The sequence below is a fragment of the Pempheris klunzingeri genome, chromosome 16 (genome assembly GCF_042242105.1).
Source record: "Pempheris klunzingeri isolate RE-2024b chromosome 16, fPemKlu1.hap1, whole genome shotgun sequence".
Taxonomy (NCBI): Eukaryota; Metazoa; Chordata; class Actinopteri; order Acropomatiformes; family Pempheridae; genus Pempheris; species Pempheris klunzingeri.
Window position 1 is genome coordinate 12,722,870 of NC_092027.1, and position 23,893 is coordinate 12,746,762.

The 23,893-nt window shown below is 40.3% G+C and overlaps 2 protein-coding genes across 3 annotated transcripts; both read right to left on the reverse strand.

Moving 5' to 3' along the window:
- Window positions 1–366: 366 nt before the first annotated feature.
- LOC139215398 (regulation of nuclear pre-mRNA domain-containing protein 1A-like) lies at window positions 367–9,899 on the reverse strand. 2 transcript variants are annotated; one of them, XM_070846353.1, is made up of 7 exons: window positions 9,664–9,899; window positions 6,494–6,623; window positions 5,589–5,695; window positions 5,279–5,373; window positions 4,879–5,005; window positions 3,225–3,400; window positions 367–1,509 (listed from the first exon to the last, which is right to left on the reverse strand). In XM_070846353.1, the coding sequence occupies exons 1-7, from the start codon at window positions 9,812–9,814 to the stop codon at window positions 1,411–1,413; spliced, it is 885 nt and encodes a 294-aa protein (XP_070702454.1). In that variant the 5' UTR covers window positions 9,815–9,899; the 3' UTR covers window positions 367–1,410. The 2 variants fall into 2 exon arrangements, with proteins under 2 accessions (XP_070702454.1, XP_070702453.1); XM_070846352.1 differs by lacking the exon at window positions 367–1,509 and having other exon boundaries at window positions 2,696–3,400.
- Window positions 9,900–10,969: 1,070 nt separating this feature from the next.
- Window positions 10,970–20,042, reverse strand: LOC139215650 (uncharacterized). Its single transcript, XM_070846677.1, has 12 exons — window positions 19,970–20,042; window positions 16,375–16,515; window positions 16,202–16,279; window positions 15,977–16,119; window positions 15,765–15,887; window positions 15,610–15,667; window positions 15,087–15,440; window positions 14,277–14,413; window positions 14,062–14,178; window positions 13,900–13,957; window positions 13,246–13,311; window positions 10,970–13,162 (listed from the first exon to the last, which is right to left on the reverse strand). The coding sequence occupies exons 2-12, from the start codon at window positions 16,397–16,399 to the stop codon at window positions 12,264–12,266; spliced, it is 2,058 nt and encodes a 685-aa protein (XP_070702778.1). The 5' UTR covers window positions 16,400–16,515; window positions 19,970–20,042; the 3' UTR covers window positions 10,970–12,263.
- Window positions 20,043–23,893: the final 3,851 nt, after the last annotated feature.

Genomic DNA, 23,893 nt, shown 5'->3' on the forward strand with positions numbered 1-23,893 from the left:
TAGCGCGTGTGTGGATTATTTTGCATAAATTGTGTGAAGGGTTCGGTCTTGTTGTTCACTGAACAGCCTTGGGATACTTCTATTTACCATAAATGCATAGTATTTACAGTCGGCGAAATTGAGGAAGTACTTCCTGTGTGTGTGTGTGCGCACTGTCCACCGTAAACAACTCACATGAGCGGGGTCGTCTTAGTTACGCGTCACCTCCGTCTAAAAACTATCACGGTGTCAAAAACGAGCGAACCTTCAAAGTCACGTTAAACTGTTGTACGTCCGTTTGCGCCTCCTTCTGGCCTCAACAGTACTTCAACTGCAGTCAAACTCTAATGGCATACACAGCAGACAGGGCTACAGACATTTGTACATTTTCTGTTTATTTGGGTCTAAGAAGAGGTTGCATCATATGTACAAAAACAAACAGCTTAAGTCTGGCTTTGGAAACTGGGGCACCTGTGAAGCTGTGAGAGGCATCAGCACAGCATTCAGAGGACTTGAGGATGCATCTATGAAGCAGTATGATACAGTAAACAAGACAACGGACTCCTTCGTCCATGATTTCAGTACAGTGGAGGCCTGAGCAACTATGAATAAATCAGCGTGCAGAGACGCCACAGTAATTTGACTGAATGACCATTTCGCAAAGCCATGTTGGCATGGATACAAATCATAAGCACTTACAGGTTTCACTCCTGTCATATTTACATGCAAATTTGAATATGTACACTGACCAATGATTTACACACCCCTCTCACAAAGAGGCTTGGTGTAAATGATGGTAACATTATTTTGATTTGCTTTCGGGGACATGGCTTAGTTACTCAGCTTCAGAATATGGTTTTCGTAACGAGTACACCGTTCTCTTCAGAGGCCATTATCACACTGCATGAAAATGACAAATCAGCTGCTGCAATGATCTATAACCAAGAGTTAGACGGATGCATTTACAGAAACAGCTAAATAAAGTCACGACAGCAGCCCAAAACAGTGAAAAGTCTAATGAATGATAGCACAAAAGGGATACACTCTGGTGCATTGTCATAAGTCCCTATGAATACAAAAATAACACACTGGCATCATCCATACCACTTTAAAGCTGTAAAAGTTAGATAGACAGGGGCCAAAGCATGAGAGGCCTGTGTCTCATAATTATAAATCTTAAATTACATTATGTACTGATGACATACAGGACGAAGAGATGAGCTGACAGACAGAAAACAGACATTTCTGTTGATAAAAGCCATGTGGATATATAATCTGTTGAACACAGAATGAAAACCACAGGTCACCATACAGGGCCACACAGACACTTTCCTAAATCATGAACAGAGGACCAGTCAAAAGTGGAGGAGACAGGATGAGATGTTTCAGTAGCAGAAGGGTCGGGTATCTGATCAGGAGGAGAAACCTCAGTCAGTTTGAAGAGTTGTAAAGTCCTCCTGAAAGATTGTTCAGCCGGGAACGCAGCTCCTTCCGGACCTGGGTCACCCTCGCCAGTTTGCGCTTGTACTCCTGAAAAAGCAGAAAAAGTCCATCAGAGCTCAATAATCTTGCACTCTGAATTAGTGACATTGTGATTTTTGTACAGTTGTAAGTTAAGGATTGAGATCATATAGTTGGAATATCTTAAACCAAAAAATGGAAATATGGTTTTGTCACTTAAGTTGATGACTTTATATTACAACTTTATATTACACATTACAGAATGTGATGTTAATTGAATAAAATAAGAAAAAATCTAACTCAAGTTTAATTTTAAAAAAGTTTGGATTCTGGCCCAATATTTCCCTCAGCATTGTTTTGTCCTTTACAATTAGTCTCATGTGTAGACACCAACATGTATATGAGAGAGGTTGTGTGAGTGTTAAAGACACATTTTTGGCTGTGAAGCTTGCAACCCATATACCTGTCAAACTACTGAATGTATGATGCGATTGGGGGGGTGGGGGGGTTATCCCTACTTTTGCCTCAGGCTCATGGTTTTACTTTCACTTCCAACTGTGAAACACATAAAGTGTTATCAAAAATAAATAATGTTGTGAGTATATACTAATCAGAGAAGGTTAAAGTATTTGGATCTATTTTACTCTCTGTAGTAAAGATGACCAACTAAAGTGCAGGGAATTTGTTATATTACATCCTAGTGACCCATTAGTGTGTTTGAAGTCTTAACAAAAATAACATCTGTAACACAAAGCTGAAGGCCAGTCAGCAAAGGAACAAACCATGCTGACACATTATTTGACCCAATTCATGTATATGCACCAATTCTGACTTGTTAAACAGTAACAGTAACATCAGGTGTCACTGAAATATTTTGTGCCTGTTTCAGCTTTGCTGTACGTGTGTGATTGATCTATGTTCGCTGAAGCATGTTGTGCAAGAGGAATGAATCCTCAGGCAGTTGGGGTTCACTATGAATCACATACTTCCAATTATATCACATCATGTTATCAGTACTGAGTGTTGTTAACAGGCAAAATAATCCTGCTCTGTTTTCTCCTCTCTTGACCTGTGATGACGTCATGAATTGCACTGAGCTTAATTTGACCATGAGTGTGTAGCTATCACTTGCTGTGTCAATGCTACACAAACAAATAAATACTGTTATTATGGACCATCTTTGAAATTGAAAATTTGTACAATGCATATACCACCAGGAGCTGCAAGTTACAGCAAAATAAAAGCACTCACAAAATCAGTTTTATTTTTTATTTTCATTTTTTTTTTATTACAAAACTCTGAGTGAAGACACAGATATGAAGTTCCTTCTCCTCTTGGTATCCTGTGGATAAAGGCTGGACAGTTATTGTCGCCACAAAAAAGAATGGGTATAAGAAAAAAAGAACATCTGTGGGAACTAAGTACACACTGAGTTAAGACTGAATTAAAAAGAAGTGGCATTTCCCAATGACAAGGGAATTTCTTACTTGAATGGTGTGCATCTCATTGGGAATCTTTGTGTTTGTAACGCCAGCAGGCCCGACAATAAAACTGAAAAATAAACTCTGAAATCTACAGTCTGATTCAGCAACAAGACAGGCACTCTGCAACATGCTGAAATACATTAAAAGAAATGCTACTTCAACAGGTTGACAGACAAGAAGTGTGAGCACACAGCCACACAGAAACGAACACCAAGAATCATTAGTGAAGACACACAGATGAGGTAGACACAGACAGATAAACAAATGGTAATTAAAAGGAAGAAAAAGTGATTTACGCACTTCGAGTTTCTGCTCGTTCTGGGTCAGGCCATCCTTCTGGCTTTGCAGGAAGACTGTTAGTGTGCGTGTGAGCTGCCTCCTATCGTCAATCTCCGCTGCCAGGCGACCGCTGTAGTCTGCTAGCAACATGCAGGCCTCCTCCACCAGCCGGGAGAGTCGCTCCCCCGATTCCTTATCTAAAGTACAGAGAGCACACAGAGAGCAGGGCACAATGCCTCAACATAACCAGTCTGGAGGATTCAACTGCAGGTCATTCGCTTATTCATCAATGCCGCTGCAATGTAAATAGCGACTGCCTGGTCACCAGCAAACCAAACATAGTTTCACATAGTTGGTAGAGGCATTTTTAGCCCTTTTAGAGTAAAACCTTTCTGAAGATCAGTGAACCATCTTTGAATATGTAGAAAAATCATCCAGTGCAGGTTACTCAGCCTCTTGTGTATCTATGTGTATATGCATGTGTGGGCTTTGGATGTCTTTTCCTCTGTTTGTCTTGTCCACTGGATTCCTGTCACACCCTTATCTACCCTAGGTATCTAGCCTTTGGCGGAGTTTTCTACCCAGTCTGAGCTGCATGCCCAAATAACCTGACTCAGACGACCGAACCCCGGTATGAAAGGGGGCATTACTGGCCTCACCGTACCGTACATAGGATGAGCCTCAATGAGAAGGACTGAGGACCCAGAAGCGACACCGCAATTGGTCTTCCGTACACCACATTGCCTATATCCACCCATCGGACAAGGAGTCTGTCTTGGGCTGTCCTCTCTTTTCTCGCTGCTACTAAGGAAACCTGATCAATTTCTATTCCTCTGCTTAGTAATAGGCTTAAATTCATGGAGTTGCCTTTTTTGATCTGAGGTCGTGGTCAAGCAGTTTTGGTCCATTGGTGGGTCGGAGAAGGAGGAAGAGAGGAAGATAAGCCAACAGGGAGGAGGTAGGGCCAGCAGGCCCACACACACCTCACCAGACATCCCAAAGTCTGAAGTCAATTTTGGACTCGTGTATAGAAATCCACTTACTAGTAAGTTGATAACGCATTACTGTGCACTTTATGTGTTCAAGTTTTTCAAAACATTAAAAGGGGTTGCCATAACAATTTGCACTCCTACATCTAAATGCATGGAAGTCTACTTAACCAACAGCTCAAATAGCTTTGGGACACATTTAAATTTAATGCCTTAATGTATATTTAATCTAATACAAAATAAAAAGTGCTGTCTGTCACCTTACACATAATACCAGCACCACCACCGAGAATAACATTACTGAAGAAGATAAATGGCGTTGGTGTCTATTTATTTATTTATTTACGTTTGCACTTGTTTTGTTTGTCCTGCAAGGTTAAGTGATGAGTGTTGTGAATGAATGAGGTCTTGTGCTGAAGAGCAAAAAGGGAGTAAATGTTAAATAAATTACAGCTCCATTATACTTTTTTTTTTATTCTCTTGAAAGGGCACTTAGGCAGGGTGGGGTATTTGTTGTCGTCGAGAACCCTGGTCTTCTAAATTAACAGCATTTTTTCTATTGAGTGCCCCGTCCTGCTACCCAAGGAGACATGTACTTTATTAACTAATAAGTACACGTGCTAATGAACTATCGAACAGGCTTATGGGTGTATACATACAGTATAGAATGGTGTCCTGCCTCCTACCTGTGATCCTGTGAAGCAGTGACGTGTCCTGCACTTCAGCGGGTAGGGAGGAGATTCGCTGACGCAGCACCGAGTCGCCAGAGGCTGCATTTTCCAGCTCCTGCAGAGCTCGGATTAACTCTGCTGTCTGAGGTAGAGACGAATGGTGAGCAGGGAAGGGGGAAGAGAAGGGAGGAGAGAAGTAAAGCAGGAAGGTAAATGAGTACTTAACTGAAAATCAGTTCAAATATGAACAATATTGGAGAGGCAGCAAAGAAAGGAAGTATTACGATACGAATCAAACCAATTACTCTATCAACTGTAAAAAGTACATTACCTCTATGTGGTTAAGAGTAATAATGAGGAAGTCATTGCATGAACAACCTGTATTTTTGGCTACACTGTTTGTCTAGGCCAGCACCTGTGGGGGCTCAGCTGGGGAGCTCTGGGAAGCAAAGTCCTCATCGTCTGGCTGGATCTCCTCATACGTCCTCTTCTTCGCCTTCTTTTCGCCATCTGAGATTTACAAGAGAGGATAAAGAACACATCACATACAGAAGTACTGTTTTCTAGCTCAAATGAAATTATGCATGTTTTATTTAGCAAACTACACCACCTTCACAGCCTCACACTCACTTTCCTGCCTAAATGTAGGACTATGTAGACACGGTTGGGTGTTGAGCGCTGCTTATAAGCCTGTGCATGTATTGGTTGGTGTTGTGTTAACGTACATAGGACTTGAGAGAGCTGATCCAGCAGGTTGTTCTCGTACACCGCTCTCTCCTGCCAGATTGACAAAACCCGACCCAACTGTTTCTTACAGCCCTCTTCACCTTCTCTGGATGGGAGACAAGACAGAAAAGGCACATTCACTTTATTGTGAATATACAGTACTATCCTATACAGTCCTATAGATAAGACCTATCAGATAGTCTGGCAATACAAATCACATTTTTAGCTGCAAATCTCTGGTGTTTCTAAAATGACTGAGAAGAGAAATCTGATTACAATTTCTTGTATTGTTAATTTTGAAAGCTAAATTGTGCATAAATATATTATATCAATATATAATAGGCAACACATTACTTGAGGCTGTGCAAAATGACAATGTACTTTATATTCATAACATGTATATTTATAAAACATACATTTCATACAGTCTATGTTTACATCATGTGAAAACAGGACATCTACTGTTTCAGATTACGCTCTATCATTTATTTTGTTGTGTCACAATTCACACAGCACACAAGGCAACACAAAGAAATACAGAGGAGAGTGAACGTGGCACAGAACGGGGTAATGCCCACCAGGAGGATGAGGGCTCTGACCAGCCGAGACAAAACGAGGAGCTCGTACCTGAAAGAGGGGCTACTTCTGTCAAAGACCAGAGAATAGACCAGTACCTATAACAGCCTTTGACACCACAAACCTCTTGCCACCTACTCAAGAATCATGTGTTGAATTAATTTGATGTGCTATATCCTGATATGTACAGTTATTCAGATATGAAATGAATTATGTCAGGATATGAGATTTTGGTCATGTCACACAGCCTTGACAATACCTAGTCCTAAATAAGGCAACTCAAAAAAGCACCAACGAGTTACCAACGATTTGTAACATAAAATCTGACCTGTAAACGTGTTTGAATGCATCAACGATGATCGGTGCAAAGTCCTGGGTAAATTCTGGTCCTTTCTTCTTGCTGTTCTGAATGACGTCATTGGCCAAGTAAAGGAAGGTCAGCTTGCGTGATACCTGAGCTGCAAGTATTCAAATGGACACACACACATTTTACATATTTACATATTACAGTGAGGCATTTGGTTATAATTTGGAAGACTGAACTTTAAGTGGAGTGACACAGTAATACTTGGTACAATAGATTTACAAAACCATTACAAGAAAAAAAATATTTTTTCCCACCAATTCAGATCGTTACAAATCAAAGTTACTCTCTTCTAGGAAACAGCAACACAGAAAATCACCTCACAGTTATCAGTCACAACTAAGGACAAAATCTATCCAGTAACAATCATTTAGTCACACAGATCATTTTCATTATAGCTGCTGTAAGCTCCAAGGGTTAAGGCGTTTAAGAATTTAATTTCGCTAGCAATTTTCACTTCTCTGATATTGCCCAATTATATTTGTTTGTCTTTCCCATTTGAGTTTTATCCACCAACATGTACTTCATGGCACAGTCACATCATAAAAGTAGTGTTGCATGTCTTTGTTGTTTTTGGACTGCTAATAGTCAGCACTGAGCATAAAGCTCAAGAGAAACGTGCCATCTCTCTCCCCATTGGTACTAATGCTGCACACTTCTTTCAGTCCTCAGACAAGCTCCTAAAATACAGCAGCCACTTGAGATATCATTAGGTTGTTGACTGGCACCCTAAGGACATGTGTGCCAGTATTAGCTCTGTCTACAACAATACCTGACATACATAAGGCTTTTTGAGCTTACTCCTACAAATATTCAAAACAGCAGAACAATTAAGTACTTACATTGTGACTGCATCTACATGATACATTTAGAGCCAGCATTTTGCTTCCCTAATCAATGCCAGGTTAGTAAGCTTTACATTTTCACACATTTTAAATGGCACCGTAGTGCAAAAACAAGGGTTACAAATCCATAAGCCACCCCTTACATTTAGTTACACAGCAATGTTCAACACATTCAGTATTCTCTTTTGCAGTGAAAGACTCGTGAAGTCTCATAAACCTATTATGACAATGGGCCAAAGATACATATATATATTGAAGTCACAATGTATTCATTGTTCATCATCGCTGTCGAGAAAAAAGTAAAATAGTATGATTGTTGTCATGGTGCTGCCTCACCTGCTTGATTGAGTTTAGCATTTATAAATAATAAAATACAATACATAATACGAAATTATCTTAATTACCTTATGGGCTTTTAACGCTGTGTCAAAGATATATTCACAATACGACTTTGGTACACGATAATTTAGTTTAGATGATTCTTTCTAAAGCTGTCTGCTGGCCACACCATTTAGTGTTAAACTGACTGACACTTTAGTGTGTCTTGTTTTCTTATAGTTTCAGTGAAACATATGAAGCCTTTGGGGACCTCCAAGGACATATTTTTAAACGCAAGTAAACCTGGGTATGTTTATTCCCTTGCTTGAGCGAGGAGAGAGAGAGAGAGAGAGAGTTTTCTTACACCCCAGAGGAAATGCAGTCCTATCCAAGCTGCTACAATCAGTAGTTGCTAGAATATCTAACTAGTAAGTGCACCATTGGCCATCTGCTCACCTCTGAGGTCAAGTTATTGACGGCCCTAAGCCAGGTCAGATGAATGTTTCAAGTATGAAATAGCTGGAGAAAAGGTGCAAAAAGTTGATGTCAGGTGAGAATAAACCTGCAATAACTGATCTTTTGTCCACTTTGGGGCAACACAAACAAACATTGTGAACACAACATTGGCATATCATCACCTTTTAAGTTGATAATGCAAACTCGTTAGCACACAGTTACTTATTTACACATCTAACAGTTACAAAGCAACATCATCATTCATTTGGAGCTGTCCAATGTTTACTCTGTTTTGGCTCTGTTTTTAGTCTCCACCAACTCCTGAGGGAAATATCTGGCTCTTGCTGCAGCTAAAAACAATGCTATGAGAGCAGTGAAAGTGAAACCACAACAACCACAGCAACTCACTATAAAGCTCTGTGAAACTCGATGACTTATCTGATAATTCTCTGAAGGCTCGTCACTACAAGTGACCCCTTTTACACTGCAGACGTGTCTTCACAGTTACTTGATTTGTTAAAAAATGTATTGATTAAAGGTGCTTTGAAGCTGCATTCAGTAATTTCTTGGTCACTTGAGGGCAGCAGAAGAATCTGTAAATATAACATCAATATTATATGGCAAACCTCTTGACTAATAATTGCTTACTAACACATCCTACAGATGTGGAGCGACATTAGCATTGTTTTTGACTGTTGTGATTTTAACCACCTGAATGCTCTGTTTTGGTCTCCACCAACCCCTGAGGAAACCATTAGGCTTTTTAGTTGCTGAATGCTTCATTATGCTCACCAGCTAGTAGTAACTTTATCAGTCTGCCAGATAAGCAATTTACAGCGTTACGAGTCTTTTCTGCTGAACATAACACTTGTTAGTTAAAAGATGCTGAAAATGCTCTGCAGAGTAGAAAGCTACATTAGCTGATAACTGTGGGTTCATCATTACTGCAACCCCTTTCACAGTACACACGTTTTAAATCAACAATGGAGCTAATGACTATTTATTGGAGCAGTTTTGGGGAATTTAAACATTAAATATGTAGCGAAGGGGTCAACATGACTAGCACACCAAGGCTGTGGTGGACAGGGTGACGGCCTTGTATCAGGGCTGAACTACTGAGAGACTGCCATTACCTTATTTATCAAAGCTAACATTAAAGTTATACATTTAGAAAGCCACAGCGTTGATTTACAGTGACTTCATTAGTCTTAACATGGCTAGCACATGGGCTAACACCGGTTTAAGGCTAGCTTATGGTTACTGTTAGCTAATGCTAGTGATGCAAAACATTTTAAACTGGTATTGCTAGAAAGTGGGCTAGCGTTAGCAATAACTGTGCTAACGACGTTGTCTCATAACCTAAACTGTAGCCAAGATACTTTTATTCATAATTAGCTTACGCTTGAGACATAGCTAGCCGGCTCATGTAGCCTCAGCACCTAACTTGTTTGTGACTACCAGAGGAATGTAGTGGGTCTTTGTTATGGAGAGCTAGCTAGCGCATGTCAGCCTTACCTTTTTTAAGTTCGTTGAACCAAACATGGACAATAGTCTTGGAGTGTTTTCTGTGATGAATGAGCCACAGCGACAGCGTCTGCACACTTTGCTGTGAGTTGCTAAGCTCGGACAGTTTCTTTTCTAAAGCCGCCTCAGAGAAAGCTGACATCTTGACGACGTTAGAAAGAGTAACGCTACAACACACTGGGAGAGGAAGCTTTGAGGTTTCTCCCACATGTGCTGTCCACAGCGAGTTAGCCAGTCACCGCAGGGATTTTAGCCATCCAAACTAAATATCATACGCTACTTTTCCTACGCGAAGACGTTGCTGATGCTAACTAGCTACCGCCGTGTCCGCTCAGTGGTGTTAGCTTGAGGCAAACCTCAGCAGCCTGCAGGAGGCGCGTCCGTAGTACAGCAGCTATGTTGCGTTCACTGGCCGGTGGAATTTACACCTGTGATCACCAAAATCCATATCACAGCTATCACAATCGTCTCTACACCTGTGACTAAGCAACAGCTCTGATATATCAGATACTTGGCATGTGGATCAAATTACTTTTCAGGTTTCTCAATCAAAGAAACCTTGCAGTCTGAAGAAGCACAATAGTTTTTGCAATGTTTGTGTGTTTGTAGTTGGGTTATTGCTTGGCTGCATACTGTATTGATCACTGAGTGTACATGTTTTTCGTTAACATTGTTACCAAGCAAAGGTTAAAACAGGTAAACCTAAAGCTTGTTCTCCCTTTTTGTTTCTGAAATAACTGAATGATGCAACCCTGGATGTTATTTACTAAAAAATAAATATATATATATATAAACGAAATCCCTTGCTGTATTTGACTGTAGCTGAGGTTTTGCTGATTTACATCTCTTTGTGATGGGCACTTAAATTTTAATCTTAAATTTGTCATTTGAAACCAACAGATTATTCATTCTTCATTTCCCCCTCTGCTGTAGTGCAATAAGCAATCAGCAGCAGGTTTGGGGATGGATGTCGCAGCAATAATACAACCTCCCGAATGAAGAAATTAAAAGACATAAGCAAAACTAGTTATAATATTATGCCCCACAGCTTTGGACATTTACATTGCTTCACCAACCGCTAACTTTAGACATACAACATACCTGAATGTTACCTAGCTTTACAATATCTAAGCGTGATAGATTTATCACTTGGATTACCTCCCGAATCTTGTTTATAGCAACTTAGAATAATAGTCATTCCATTATACACCATAGTCAACATAACATACTATCTTCAGTATAGCAGAAAAGGAGGTGAAAATTATATTTCACACACATATCACATAAGTGTCCTTGGCAGTGTTTTATTCAGTAACAATTAACAAAGCAGCACATTTTACCTTGTTTTCTCAACATTAATATGCTCTTTCAAGAGCTGAGAAAACCTACAGTAAGCCATCGTATGCTCAATGAATCTTACAGTAAGTACTACTTTGGAGTTATTCAGGCACAGCTTGTACATAACAAGTTCAGTGACTTTGGTATAATGGCCCAGAAGAAATAGAAAATGTAGGTGATAGTAATTCAACACATTTACACAACAGTGTGTTGTTGGTCTGAGCTAACGCAATCTATAAAACACTGAAAAACTGCCGGCTGCTATACAAAGTTTGATGCCCGATGTTACAGAGGACGTTTCTCATCGTCACATGCAAAACCTAGAAATGTATGAATGAATTCTAGTCAGAAAGCAGAAGTTGTCATTTTTTTGTTTGACCAGATGATGCAAAAGCTACATTTTCACCTGTATGTCAGAGCACATCCAAGGACATATGTCACAGTCTAGACTCATTTCAACCCAGTGGTTAAAAATTTCATGTTTTTTGATTTTGGTGAATGAAAATTCAAAAATCAATGCCACTTTCATATAAAAGAAATATTCTGTATATAAAATAGTACTACTAATCTCAAAGGCTATTGTATCCCTACAGGAAAAACATGCCTCCATTATGAGATTCACATTTCTGACAAAAACCAGAAACTTTAATTTGAGAAGAATAATAAAAAATGCCACATCACAATAACAACCCACGCTGGACCAACTATATGTGTTTTCATTCAATGGGGACATCAGCAATATATTGTCAACCTCACAAACCAGCAGCTCTGAAACTAAGATCAGAGTGGGCCCCACAACATGGAGGGAAGAGGAAAGTGTCTGTCTTCACTTTAATATTGGTGTTAGACCCCATGGCCTGCTAGAATGGCTTGATGGGCCATGGGTTGTGTCATATAACTTTGTGGAGCACATTATGCTTCACCTTGCACTGAACTCCACCTCAGGGTGTCTTGGACAATATCATATGCCTGTCACATGTTGTTGCTGTATGTATGAGATAATTGTATATAGACACGTCCTGTGAGTAGCTCATGAGCTCGTGCCATCTATGAGGCGTTCTTTCTCATAAGGGGTCCTTTGTTGGGGACAGACTACAAAAGATACTTCATGTATGAGAGACAGATGCTCTTCCTCTGATTTCATCATCTTCAATCTTCAACCAACTGTGTTTTGTGCATTATTTCATCTGAGTTGAGTCTGCTGCAGACAATCTTCCACCACAGTTTGCAGTCGTCTCTGTTCAAGCTCAACATTAGAAAGCACAAGGCTCTGGTGCAGTGCTGCCACAGTAAGCAAGGGGATCTCCCAAGTGAGGTTGCATGTTGATCCTAGCAGCGTCCAAATGAGGAGTCAGTTCACCCGCAAACCATGCTGCCCCACACTGACTGTCACAAGATTCGTATGGTCTCGTGCCAATGTACTGATTTTGTGGCTGTTGTTGGTAATAATGTTGTGTTGCATCTGAGCTCATCTCCCTCTGTCTCTCTTCTGTGTTGAATTGAGCTGAATTGTACCACTGCTCAGTGTAAGCCACCTCACATCGATAGGAAGAGTAATAAGATGACCAGTCCTGAGTGTCGCACACAGCAGGCGACAGCCACTCATTTTGTGTCTCCGGGTATTCGTTTTGCCACCCTTCGTAGAACGTCTCAGCTGATGTTTCCTGAGAGCCATGCTGTCTGTTGTCAATCTTTCCCCCATAAAACGTCTGGTCATTTGTCCCAGTTATGTCTTTGGACTGGTTGAAGTACTGATAGTCACTGAAATAACCATCCAGCTCCTGATACTGAGTGACGTTTGTTGCTGGTCTCATGTGCTGACCAGCATCTGCATCTCCACCATAGACATCTTGCTGAAGTTGTGAGGTTACACACAGCGAGTTGTGTTCAGCGTGGTCAACAGTCTCACAGTCCAACTCACAGTCCTCTGACTGAGACTCTGGCGCAGATGGAGGCGAGTATGCCAATGACACAGGAATTCTGTCCATGTTGAAAGACGTCCTCGCCAGCAGCACTGACCCTTTGGCAATAGGCAGGCTTACCTTAAACACAATATTATTCGCTTTCTTCTTCTTCCTCTTTTCCCATTTTGACAGCGCTACCCCACATTTCTCTTGCACTCCTTGATTTGAAGTCTTACTCACACTTGGCCCTTGAAGAAAAGGTGTAAATGAGATCCACATAGCTTAAAAAACAACAGGAAATCATAAAAATACTGACAGAAAAAACACACACCTTTGGCAGCTATTTTCCTCTTTTGGGTGTTAGTGTGTGTCCCTCCATTCCATAGCATCTTAATACCTGAAAACAAATACAGGACGTATGCAAATAAAAAATAATCATAAACATGCATAAGTCTCAAAAGCACAAAAGCAAATTTGGTGAAGGAATAAGAGAGCAATTCAAAGTAGCGGGCTTGACTGCTGGAGAAGAAAGAGTAGTTGAACACTGGTACCCCTAACGCATCAACGGGGGTAAATAACAAAGAATGAAGCTAACAGGGTGAATAAAGCAACATTAGATAATAAAGTGTGAGTGTCCGTTGCTCAAAACTCAATCCCTACACTATAAAAAGTGAGTCTAAACGTTTCTACTTTGTTTTATCAAGTGGAACGGAGGCTGTGGTCACCTTGGATTCATGGTGGCTACTGCATGCTTATCTTTTCTTTAACCGACACCTTTCAAGTCTGAAGAAAGCTGAGTGTTTAAAACTTGAGGCATCACTTTTATGCACAGTACCAAGTATAGCACCACCTTCTTGAAGAAATGAAACTGTGATAAGGAGTGAGGGTGTAGACACTCATACTTACATCACAAGAGAGTTGGAGCTAAAGAGGTGAATGGTTTATGGCCAAAGAACACAGTGGGTGGGAATGCATCTGTACTTACACCAGTGGTAACTTTTGCCAGTCAGTAGGATACAGAGCGATTCTGGTGCGTTTACCACCTGGAAATGAGATGTTTTTGACTGACAAGTGAACTCAAGACTTTTTTCTTTTTTTTCTAAAGAACATATGGGTTATATACAAGGCGGGATAATAAATGCGATACCTTCAGCTCTCCTCTGCCTTCCTCTTGCTCCACCTTCTGGGCCAGTGATTGGAGATGCTCAAAGTTGTTATTAATATCTGTCATCATTAGCCCCAACTGCTCAGGATGGGTTTCCATCTACACACACACGTTTTCAGTGAACTTAAATTTCAAACCTGGCATGTTCTGGATTTGTGCTCTTCTACATTTCAGTTAATGATCCACAACAAACTAACCAAATAGTTCACGAGATGAGAGGAGCTGGTTAGGTGATCAATGATGTCCTTTTTGTTGGATCTGATGCGGCAGCAGTGACATAAGAAACAGTATGTGTGGCCGTCTTCGCTTCTACACTCAACCACGTGCAAGAGACCTGTTGCAAACATATATAAGCAGCTTCTTTTAATGCCATAGTCTGACATTTTAGGAAATTCACTCCTTCGCTTCCTTGCCAAGACTTTGATAGTAAGATAAATGCCACTGCCATGTTTGTTCAGTTAATATGTAGCTGGAGCCAGCAGCCGGTTAGCTTAGCTTAGCACAACGCCTGGAAACAACATGGTCCTTGGCTGGGAGCAGTTTCCAGGCAACTAGTAGAGAGACTATATGAACTTCATGGTCCCGCTCAAGAAATAAGCTGAACCAAGATAAGCTAACCAGCTGCAGGCTCAAGCTACATATTAACCGAACAAACATGGCAGTGGCATTTATCAAATAAAGCAAATAAATGGATTTCCTGAAATGTTGAACTATTCCTTTAAATAATCCATACCCATAATATATGCAGTAGCACTCAGTAAAACTCTCACAAGAGTATCCACTATGAATGTCTGATGTGCAGCACTTATTATTGGTAATGGAGCAAGTAATAGTAATTTAGTTTTTTCATTTAATTTCACATTTCTTTTTCTTTACAGCTTCAGTGCATCCCAATGATCTAGCTACTGTAATCTATTGTAAAGATGCATTTTTCAATCATGTTGAAATCAGTTTTACATTGTCTGTAATCTTAGCACTTGTTGTCGCCATTCTTTATCTCTGCTCACCAATAAGAGGTTTGGTTCCTGTGTACCCATCAAGAAAGCTGCTGCTGTTCTCTGACAGCACAGAGAGTTCATGTGGCATCTGAGTATTGTCCCACGGTGACATTGACGCCTTCTGTAACCAGCTGTCTGACTTGACAAAAGGAGCTATAGCTGACTGTATTGGAGATGGAGGCTTGTTTGTCTCTGCTGAGGTCTTGAGGGATTTCTCTGACCATATCTGTTGGCTCTTGGTGAGCAATACAATCCTCTGCGATTGGGTGGGACAGTGCTCCAGCGGCATAGATGTAGTCTCTGAACCGATCTCTGGTTCAACCTGCCTCTGCCCATTTCTTAAAATATTTATCAGAGTTACTGCTGTGGTGTTAGAGAGAGAAACAGACACACGTGGAGTGAAAAAAGGAGCCGAGAACACATGGAACTAAAGCCACTAAAAACACAAAGGATATCACACACAGGAAATGAGGAATTGTGAAATGAGGGCGGGATTGAGTTTGAGGACCTAAATAAGTGAATGGTGACTGACCGTCTTTCTCACAGAGTGTTGCCATCGTCAGGAAAACAGCATCTCCAACCTCAAGCAACTTAATATGAAGGTGCAAAGAGATATGAGTACTCCTACCCAAAACACTCCACTGTTTGCAATGACAAACAAAGATATAAGCAATCAAAATAACAAACCTGGACATCGCCAGGCCCCTCTTTTCCCTCAAGTGTCTTGGCTATATCCATCAGTGGCCAGGCCAGCTTAGACAGGTCAGAGTTCTCCTTCCATTCAGACACTAGGTGGGGGTGCCAGGCTTTCTGTTAAGCAAACCACCACCCGTTAATTAACTACAATGTAAAGCAGCAGGCAAACTTGCCATTGTGACTTCTTCTACAGCACTACTTACAATGTAGTTGTATCTGTGGATACTCCCCATAATGTGGTTCCGCATGTCAGCTTTACTATGTCGACACACACACACCTCACACAGATAAAATGCTTCTCTGTTGTGTGTGCTCGCCTTTACACATTCTATAATACTGCCCAGGCCTGAATGTACATAAAATAATAAATTATTTAAATGCACACACACAACACTGACAACATGTACAAAAAAATAGGTGCTACAGACCAATAATGGGTTGGAGTCTGTTCTCGTTGTTCAGATACACCTTCAGAGAATGGAATAGCTGGCTTTTGGTAGAAACTCCTACAACACAGAGAACACATCGGACATAATTACAAACATAATTACAGGGAACAGTGTAAGCATGGTAGCCCTAATGCAGAAAGTTAAAGACAAACCTTTTCGTGTTTCAACTGGCTGCATGTTGCACTTGTAGAATCAATACCTGTGTACAGCTGAAGTTGGAGTTTAAAGTGAGTGATGAAGAAAACTTGTGCTTCTGGCCAATCTTCACTTGTGATGATGTGGTGGAGAAATATCTACAAAGGGCTCAATGCATATGAAATAACACACAAAATACAGATGTGTTGAAGACTAAAGACACTGTTGTACAATAATAAGAGACAAACCTCGATGACAAGGAACCTGAAGTCACAGGAAAAGCATCTGTCTCACTGAAAACACCCTATTATGTATCTTTTATGGACTACCTCCAACAAACAAAGGACCCCTTATGATAAACAAGTCCTTGTGGTTAACAACTTTGCACCCTTTTTCACAGAGAAAATTTAAATCAGACAAAAGTCTGTAACTGTAAAAGTGGGTGGGACTTTCTGGCACAGAGTTAAACTGGTTCAAATCTTACTTACAGGATAGGGACTACTTTGTGTCAATTGGTAATTTTAAACCTGAGCAAACAAAAATAACACAGGGTTCCTCAAGGGTCCATTCTCGGACCTCTTCTCTTTCACGTCTATTTTCTCCCCTTTCTCATTGTTGGAATGTTTTTCTTATGTTTATGTTACATGTTGCAGGAACATGTACTCCGGATGGTATTTATGTTATCCATAAGTCAGCAATCTATCTTCTTGGCTCCGCTTTGTCAGGACAACTCCTCAGGCTAAGGAAAGGTCACGTCAATCATTGGGGTACCCCCTCACAAACATGAAATCAGATATTACTTGAAGAACCCTCTATATGTGGAAGCCTTACTCTGTATTCTTTGGTCTCTCATCTACGCCTGTGATGTTAGACAACAAGCTCATAAACTACATAAAGTTCTTAAATGCATCTTGGTGTCATCTCTTCAGTTTGAACAACCACAGAAAAGCGTCTCTACACTCATGTCATTGAATCTTATAACATCTCCTACCATACTTATGCAGATGATGCACAACTGTATGTAACAGTGTCTCCACATGACCACAATCCCTTACATTTGCTAAACAAATGCATTAAACACATTGAGTGTATGTGCCAGAATTTCCTACAACTAAATACAGATAAAACTGAAATAATTTATTTAGATTATGATGAAAATCTCCACTCCTTTTTGTTTCTTTGTGCTTCTCACTCACTGGCACATGTTCTTCCTCACAGGTTTAGTGCAATCTGTTATTGCTACCACTCTGTAACAGGTACCACTCTGTAAAACAACTCCTTTTATGGTCATGTCCACCGAGACAATCTGTGCAAAAATGTATCCAACTCACATATTTGTTAACTGCACCCTGCATGGGTGGATGCAGTCTGCCCAGCAACAGCCTGTTACAAATACTCTGCATCTCACTCTGCTCTTTAGAACACTTTGCAGACTACGCTGTACTCTGTATTGTTTCTCCCTTCTTGCAAGAATAAAGACACAACAAAGAACTCCTCACAGCGAACTCTTTATTTACAGAAATTTCCACGACAAGACCCCAAACACAAAAGATTAAAAGTCAGTGCACACCTTGATTTCATTGCATTAAAGCCTACTAATCATGCCAGAAATCTTGGTGTTATAATGGACTCAGACCTAAATTTCAATTCCCACATAAAAACAATCAGCCTACTACCACCTTAAAAATATAGCCAGAATTAAAAGATGTTTGTCTAAAGAAGATACAGAAAAACGTATTCGCTTGTTTATCTTTAGTAGGCTGGACTATTGCAATAGTGTCTTCACAGGTCTAAATAAAAAATCAATTAGACAACTGCAGCTTGTCCAGAGTGCAGTGGTCAGAGTCACTACTAGCACCAAGAAGGAGAAGCACATCACACCGGTACTTAAATCCCTCCTCTGGCTTCCAGTGTTTAAAATCCTACTGTTTACCTACAAAGCATTAAATGGTCTTGGGGCCCAAATACATCACTGACTTACTTGTACATTATGAGACATCCAGACCCCTCAGGTCATCTGGAGAAGATCTACTCAGCGTTCCCAAAATCAGAACTAAGCAAGGTGAAGCAGCTTTTAGTTTCTATGCTAAAATTGTCAGCTCATTACTGTTTACTGTGGCTTTCCAATAAATGAACTACATAACTTTTTGTAATCCACAATTATTTATCCACATGCTTGTCTTTTTTCTCCTCTTAAGCTTTAACTATTTATTTGCTTGTACTTTTATTATCTTTTACATGCAAATTTAGCGTTTTAATGTTTCTCTGTCTTGTTTTTATTGTGTTTTATGTCCCTGTAAAGCACTTTGAATTGCCTTGTGTCTGAATGGTGCTATATAAGTAAAACTGCCTTGCCTTGTCTTATGACTCACATAAGAGCATAAGGTCAAATGATCACATGGCAGCATGTCTCCATTAAAATTAACTGATGCAATAACTGAATACATAATAAACCTCAATGCTTTCGTGCTGATTTACTTTCAGAGTGAATAAAACAATAAAACTCATTTAGCCCAAGTTGCCCTGACTTGTATATTTGGTTTAATTTCGACACACAAATATCACTTCAAGTATTTCCACTTTTCTTGTTCAACACATCATGAAATAGTCAAATAGGTCTGGCACTGTGCTGATTCTGTGTTTCCTCTGTGGGGGAAGCTGTAGTTTCGGTCAGACCTGACATGGTGTTGTTACACACAAGCTGAGTAATTATGTCCATCTCTCTGAAGTGGCTTATAAATTCTATAAATCAGACTCTTAGCAAGTAGTTACTGATCTTGATTTGTCTGTTCTTTAATCTAAAGCTGTTGATATAAATTCATAGTCCTGGGAGCTCTGGCTGTTTAATATTGTACACATATGTTTGGCTTTACGTACGTGTCTAATCCTACATGTGTTTGGACATTAGATTCTCCTCAACAGTCTGTCAGAGAGTCTTTCAGGTTGTATCTGCACATGGACTCACGTTTCCCACATGCAGGCTCGGCCCCGCTGTGTCTGGACATGTGTCAGCATTAATATATCTTTATTGTTTCTCAGTCATACAACCAGATGTTGTATGAAGCATCCCTTATATACTGGGGGACTCTCGTACTTGTAGAGTTAAATAAAACACTGATGGCTAAAGATCCCAGTTTGTACCGTCAGCTACGGACAGAAAGCATCTACGGTTCACGGTAACGGGGAGGAAGTCGACGTTTAGGAAGTTATAAGTAAAGTTAAACTCTCTTTTTTCTGTTGTTCATCTCTGCCAAGAAGATACAGTAACTTCTAAAGACTTCAGATTAAAGGATTTATTCATCTGGGTTAACATTAAGGTTACAGGTTCACGCTAAAGACAGTAAAAGCATCACGTCCATTAGCTGTAAACTAGTTAACCGACCTCTGTTAACCCTGACAAACATTAGCACACTTCAATTTAACTTAGTTAACGTAGTGATTAGTGAGCGACTCTGAATAATGTTTAACGTGACTGTTTTTCCTGACTGGTTACACCGCTGGTCACAACTAGTCACGGTACAAACTGACTTTTCAGTTCACAAACAAGCTTCCGTAGAAATGATTGTCATCAAAGAGTGAAAGACACCGACTTCAAACTGGAGCTTAACTCACTTTTAGACCGTCTGTCTCCGCTTCTCCTTCGCTGCCAGGTCCAGGGGATCAATCCAAACACAGAGCTGAGCTGAAGTCCGCTGAGGCTCTGAGGAGACTCCGAGAGGAGAGACAGGAGACACCACAGGGCGGCGCACCGGGGTCTGTGTGTGTGTGTGTGTGTGTGTGTGTGTGTGTGTGTGTGTGTGTGTGTGTGTGTGTGTGTGTGTGTGTTGCACTTTCAGACCTGGTGGATCAACTGTGTGTTTTAGCACCCCCACTTTGGATCAGAAGCAGTTATATGTGGCCTGTCATATGTATGTATTGTGATGGAAAAATACTGAAATGACAATGAGTTGTTGATGACCTTTGAAAGCACAAGTGTAACAACACTGAGACATGCCAAATGTAAATATCTGCCCTGCAACTGATCCTAAGAAAAGGACATGGCGAAAACAGGAAAACACCTGGAGTTGAGTTTGAGGGCATTTGATCAGAAAACAGGAAACCACCTTGATTTTAGCGTTGGGGAGGATGACCAGGAATTAGGGAGTTACCTTGGCTATTGTCGCTCTTTGTGTCTGTGATTTATAATGCTATGTTTTACTTAGATTCTTACCTTATAAGGAAGAAAACCATTAGTGCTTATGATACGCCCAATTGCCTATAATATTCTGTCTGATGTCTCTTTGTGCCAGTCAGCTCCTTCACTCTCCTGTGGTGTGGATGACTTGACTCTCTTGTGCAAGATAATAAAGAGTTCAGTTTGTTTGACATTGTACCGAGCTTGATTTTATTTCAAATAGCGATTTTCCACTACAGTATGTGAATTAAAAAAACTTCAATTTCCTTTCCTTGTTTAAGCCCCTTTTCTCAGATGAACAGTACCTGGAGAATCAGGTCCAGATGTCCAGAGTTCTTTCACACGCAGCACAAAACCACGGTGTATGCACACAACAGGACACTGTCTGTGTCAGACATGTTACTGTGGTGGGATGGAAACCTTGTTATCTTGGTTCAAGGTTTTTCAAAGTTTTCAAAAATCAAAAGTCAGGTTTCTCAAAAAGCACCAGGAGACTTCAGGATTCAGCGCAGTAGAGGTTTATTGTCGACAACAAAGCCCAAGACCTGAATAAGACCAATTCTTGAACAGCTCTTTTTCACACAAGGTATTGTCGTGGCACTGAACCAGGGTTCAAGGCCACTGGGCCAGATTTATAGTTGTCTTAACGATGGGTCAAGAAAACTTTGGCAAATAGATCAAAAACTGAGTCAAGAATAGTCAGGAACATCAGTCTCAGCTGTTATGCTCAAACAGTCTTCAGGAGTCAGAGTTCAGAGCAGCAAAAACCTTTAATGCCGGCAGCAAAGGGACAACACTCTATCTGCACATTACATACAGCAAGAGAGCTCTGAGCTTTCACAGACAGTACACCAGCTTATATTCCCAGGGGGCTCCACCTGTTTTCCTTCGTGTATATATATATATATATATATATATATATATATATACATACACACATCCAAGCCATAGTGAAGAATATAAGTCATAGCTTGAATGATTACTAAAAATAGAAACAACATATCACACTCCAGCATATATCTAGTTATTCCAGTGTCTTTCCATTATTCATATAGTTTCAGTGATTAAGTCAACAAAAGCAGCATGCAAACTGAATTTCTTTTAGCACAATACTTGTCTTTTACACTACAGTACATGTAAAATCATAGTGAGGAGTATCAGTATTCAAAGTATGGTGAAGAATATAAGTCATAGTTGGAATAATTACTAAAACTACAAACAACATATCATCCTCCAGCATATATGTAGTTGTTCCAGTGACTTTCCATTATTCCTATAGTGCTTAAATCAACAGAGCAGTGTGCAAACTTAATTTCTTTTAGCACAACACTTGTCTTTTACACTACAGTATGCCTTCTCCTTTTATGCCCAAAAATCTGCTGGGTCTGCCCTAGGATATCATTTGCCTGCCTACTGAATCATCTTACCATTTTTACACTATTAGCTCCAAACTCATCTGAACCTGTTGTGGGGGCTACAGACACACAGCGCAGTGAGCACACGAACTGGAGTGAGGGAGAGACAAGAGCACTGCTACATAGTCAGACTGCAGGCAGGACAGGTGAGAAACATGAGCGACAGAAAATGTTGTAAAATTTGGACAAATTTTAATACAATTGATAGTTTGAGGGCAGAGTGCAGACTTTGCAAAATTAAAATTTCATATCAGGCAGGCTCCACAAACAACCTGCACAGACAAGTGTGTACTGTTCACCCATCAATTCAGTTAGAGGAGAAGGGTCAAGCAAGGGAACCTGCTGTTAATGAAGGTGCCAATGTGTCTACTGCTCCTACAATGTCTACAGCATCATCCAGGACAACACCACAGCCACCAAGACCTGCAGCCCAGAGCTCTATGACCCCAGTAAAACTAAATAATTTAAAATTAATAAAGCAATATAAACAATAACTATTCTATATAATGTGTTTTTTACATTAGTAATTCATTTTACACATAATTTGGTAATACATTTATTGAAGCAACAAAAAATCTGAGGAGCCACTTGGGAGCCGAAAGAGCCGTCTCTTTTTAGGGAGCCGAGCCAAAAGAGCCGGCTCTCTAAAAAGAGCCGAAATTCCCATCACTACTGCACCCAGCCAATTAAAATATACCTCACTTTACAAGGAGGAGTTTGCTCTTCTGACCTGACATTGACTGACATGCCCGGGAAAGTCCCCCTGGCAGTTATTATTTCTATTTATCCTGCAGCACCTCCTGTTGATACCATTTGGGTCCAATGCCTCTTCTAAACATATTTTAAACAGTATTCACTCCAATTTACACCATTAGGATTCTGGTTCCTTCTTACTGCATTTTTAAAAACAAAGTATATATAGATGTATTCAATACTAATCTACTGTGGTATCTGAAATGTTATGTGCAACTGCTATGTTATATGTGTGTGTGTGTGTGTGTGTGTGTGTGACTTATAGATTATGTGTATCTGCTATGTTATATGTGTGTGTCTTCTCTGTGAATGTTTAGGTAAGAGAGTCAGAGAGGATGCATGGTATGTGTTAACAGATAAGGCCATGGTGCTGTAGGATGACTTCCCAAGAGAACAATAACATATAAGGATGTGGTGACTTCCCAAGAGAGACAATTTCTACACATCCCTCCATATTAGGGCAAGACCTCTTTGGGCCTTGCTACTGAGGGAAACCATATGGTGAGGTAAGCGTTTTTAAAGGTATAAAAGATGACATTCAGAGGAGCTTGGGAGAGACATTAATTTGGCTAGGGGATACTCTGTCTGTATGAGACAAATAATTGGGTTACGTCTTCCCAGGCTTCCATGGTGCCTGTTAGACAACTGATCTTTTTGTAATAAACCTATTTTTATGCAACAAGTCGATGTCAGCGGACGTTTTCCTTTTATCATCTGCATCAGAGAAGTCACAACACTACAATGTAGAAAATACTGAAAATAAAGAAAAACCAATGAATGAGGAGGTGTCCAAACTTTTGATTGTTGCTATATGTTGTAATAGAATTTTATCATATACTCTGTGTGTTATCATATATCCTCATCAGTTCTTATATGCTTGTTTAGCTTACATGGTCTTAACAGTATCTTCCTGGGAACTCCATTTTGAACTGACCTTGAAGATCAGACAATGTTTCAACTTTTCAAATGTACTCCCTTTGCCTCAGTCTTCTGCACAAGCAAAACTCCCTTTTCTCTAAACTTAAATAACAGGATAGCCTCCCTCTTTGTATGACAAACGAGGGGTAGCACCTGCCCAGGAGACTGACGCAAACGCCAAGGAGCAAACTTACTATAAAACTCCCCGACATTAGCTCTGGGAAGAACCTCGTATCACTCCTGTGATGACTTGTCTCTTCCTCTTGCAAGACAATG

Bases quoted from the DNA above. Each gene is read 5' to 3' on its own strand.
- LOC139215398 (XM_070846352.1), bottom strand. From the start codon at position 9,814: ATGTCAGCTTTCTCTGAGGCGGCTTTAGAAAAGAAACTGTCCGAGCTT. The intron at 6,624-9,663 runs GTAAGGCTGACA...GAATACTTGCAG, and splicing joins GTTCAACGAACTTAAAAAAG to CTCAGGTATCACGCAAGCTG. The intron at 5,696-6,493 runs GTCAGATTTTAT...TCTCCCATCCAG, and splicing joins GCATTCAAACACGTTTACAG to AGAAGGTGAAGAGGGCTGTA.
- LOC139215650 (XM_070846677.1), bottom strand. From the start codon at position 16,399: ATGCAGCCAGTTGAAACACGAAAAG. The intron at 16,280-16,374 runs GTTTGTCTTTAA...TCTGTGTTGTAG, and splicing joins GCCAGTTGAAACACGAAAAG to GAGTTTCTACCAAAAGCCAG. The intron at 13,958-14,061 runs GTATCGCATTTA...TCTCATTTCCAG, and splicing joins AAGGCAGAGGAGAGCTGAAG to GTGGTAAACGCACCAGAATC.